Source organism: Ascaphus truei, chromosome 4 (genome assembly GCF_040206685.1).
Source record: "Ascaphus truei isolate aAscTru1 chromosome 4, aAscTru1.hap1, whole genome shotgun sequence".
In the NCBI taxonomy this organism is placed as follows: Eukaryota; Metazoa; Chordata; class Amphibia; order Anura; family Ascaphidae; genus Ascaphus; species Ascaphus truei.
In genome coordinates this window covers 101,966,067-101,968,793 of record NC_134486.1, presented here as the reverse complement: position 1 = coordinate 101,968,793, position 2,727 = coordinate 101,966,067, and the positions used below count along the sequence as shown (strand labels likewise).

Genomic DNA, 2,727 nt, shown 5'->3' with positions numbered 1-2,727 from the left:
GTTGAACTGTATATAAAAAATGGTGTTAAAAAGCATTGTTTTATTAATCTTTAGCAAATGGTATGCGCTAAAAATGTATACTTGTGAAATGAAATTAAAAGTAAGTCCTCTGAATTCAACTTGGTGTAAACCCTAAAAAGACTATTAATAGTGTTAGCGCATAATTAAGTTTTAACCCCAAAAATGTATTTCATGCAGCACAGATGTGTCATTATATAGTTTAACAAAAAATATTATTTTCCCAGTATGGCTATTATAAAACATATTAAACTAATTATTAATATTTGTTATATTTTCCATTACTAATGCTAGCTATAAATAAAAAATACACATGATGATTTAATGTAAATGGTATCAATCACATATTAATCAAGAACGATGTGTCAAAAATGTATTGTATTGTATGTCTTTATTTATATAGCGCCAAAAGTGTACTCAGCGCTTCACAAAGAATACAGTACAGGTAATTATAATTATACAATAAGTGCATCAAAATCAGACAATAGGATAGGAAATCCCTGCCCCGAAGAGCTTACAATCAAAGAGATTTAATGAGAAACTTACAGAGACAGCAGGTGATGGAACAACAAATTACTCATCTTACGTATGAGGTCTCCATGCATATCATGCCCATTTTTTGATGGTTTTTATTATTTTTTAGCACTGACATTTTGACGCATAAATGGGAAAAAATTTCAATCTTAATACATAGGCCTCCCAATATTTAAACTGTTCATACCTCTTGATCAAAGCATTGGATTTAAAAAAAATATATATTTTTTCATTGACAGGGCAAAAGGATGTATTTTTAAATAAAAGCAAATAAATTGTATGTCTGCCCAAACTGCAGCTTTATGTCAGGGCTGATCAGTAAAAAGGGCCCTAAATCTCAAGTGGTACTGTATTTCGTGAATTAAGTCCATTGACTGCAAGGGATCCACACTACAAATCCCCCCTTTGACGTTGTTTTAGAGGCATAATTTCTACTTTGACACATAGGGCCATATATACTAAGCAGTGCTATGCAGTTAGCCCCCGCGTTGTCTATTCGAGTGAATTAGAGTTAAGGCGTGCTAAAGCCAAGCACCCTTTGGTAAGTCTGATCCTATATGTACTGTTTATAATCATGATATATACACACAGATATACACACAGTATAAAGGATACCGGGGTTTGGGTAAATAATGGCATTTTGATTGAAACATATCACATTTTATTATGTATCCACTGCAGTAATTTTAAAACCCATAAGAAAAAAAACCAATACATTTATAAAAAGTGTTTAATTAAAGTATAAGGCAAAGAAACAGTATAATGCTGGTGTGACAAAGATAAATACGTGTTATCTCAGGAACATTTAGTGAAGCAGTTTATTGCTGCTCCTGAGAAATGAGCTCAAATCTTCAGATACATGTTCCTTGCTCAGCGGCAAAAGGAGTACTTCAACGCATTGGTCTTCAGCCAGGGAACAGACAGAACTTCAAATGTACATCTCTGTATCTAAAGAAACACACAAATATGAACATTCTTATATAGATTGTACTTTGTTTAAAAAAACAAAAAGGTTAATTCAGTGTATTGGATGGGATTTATATATAATATATATTATCTATATATCATTTTCCTAATCTGATACATTAGATATACATGCATTTACTACCTCTTGACATGTCACCCAGTGCTGAAAATGTGTATTTATAAAAATACATTTCCTGAGAGATCACATTCACAAGCTAGAAAAAGTGAGTTTAATATTTGTAATGCGACTTTACCTTTGATGTCATGTTTTCCTGATTTGGACAGTTTGTCAGGGTAGAGTCTAACGTTTTGCATGAAGTGGTAACAACCTCAATTTCCATGTAATATTTCATACCAGCCACCACCTTCAAAGCAATTGAAAAAAACTTTTAGTGACAACGCAGCTAAAACTGCATTGTACAACAATATCATTGATAGTAGTACTGAAATTACACTTTAAAAAGCAAAAGCAATGGTAAAATATGATTGGTATGTCTTGCTTACCAAGACGTACCAATCATAATTTAACAATGTGAACAACCAGAATTTGTGATACCCAACAAATAAATCCTAATTCATTAAACATCAAATAATTAGTTATTTTTCCATGTATAACCTAGAGCAGTGGTTCCCAAATCCAGTGCTCAAGTATATACAGTTAGGTCCAGAAATAATTGGACACTGACACAATTTTCATCATTTTGGCTCTGTACGCCACCACAATGGATTTGAAATGAAATAACCGAGATTCAATAGAAGTGCAGACTTTCTGCTTTAATTCAAGGGGTTGAACAAAAATATATTATGAAACGTTTAGGAATTGCAACCATTTTCATACACAGTCCCCTTATTTCAGGGGCTCAAATGTAATTGGACAAATTAACACAATCATAAATAAAATGTTCATTTTTAATACTTTGTCAAGAATCCTTTGCAGGCAATGACTGCTTGAAGTCTGGAATGCATGGATATCACCAAACGCGGGGTTTCCTCCTTTCTGATGCTTTGCCAGGCCTTTACTGCAGCTGTCTTCAGTTGTTGTTTGTTCGTGGGTCTTTCTGCCTTAAGTTTTGTCTTCAGCAAGTGAAATGCATGCTTTATCGGGTTGAGATCAGGTGATTGACTCGGCCATTGCAGAATATTCCACTTCTTTGCCTTAAAAAACTCCTGGGTTGCTTTCGCAGTATGTTTTGGGTCATTGTACAACTG

At 33.5% G+C, this 2,727-nt stretch overlaps 1 protein-coding gene across 1 annotated transcript in view; it reads right to left on the bottom strand.

Annotated features, from left to right (window-relative positions):
* Positions 1-392: 392 nt before the first annotated feature.
* Positions 393-2,727, bottom strand: part of LOC142492273 (cystatin-like) — a 7,514-nt gene continuing 5,179 nt past the window's right edge. The window contains exons 3-4 of the mRNA XM_075594944.1: positions 1,773-1,904; positions 393-1,500 (exon numbers count right to left, since the gene is read on the bottom strand). Of these exons, the coding sequence (XP_075451059.1) occupies positions 1,423-1,500; positions 1,773-1,904 (210 nt within the window). The 3' untranslated portion in view covers positions 393-1,422. The remainder of the gene's footprint in view (positions 1,501-1,772; positions 1,905-2,727) is intronic.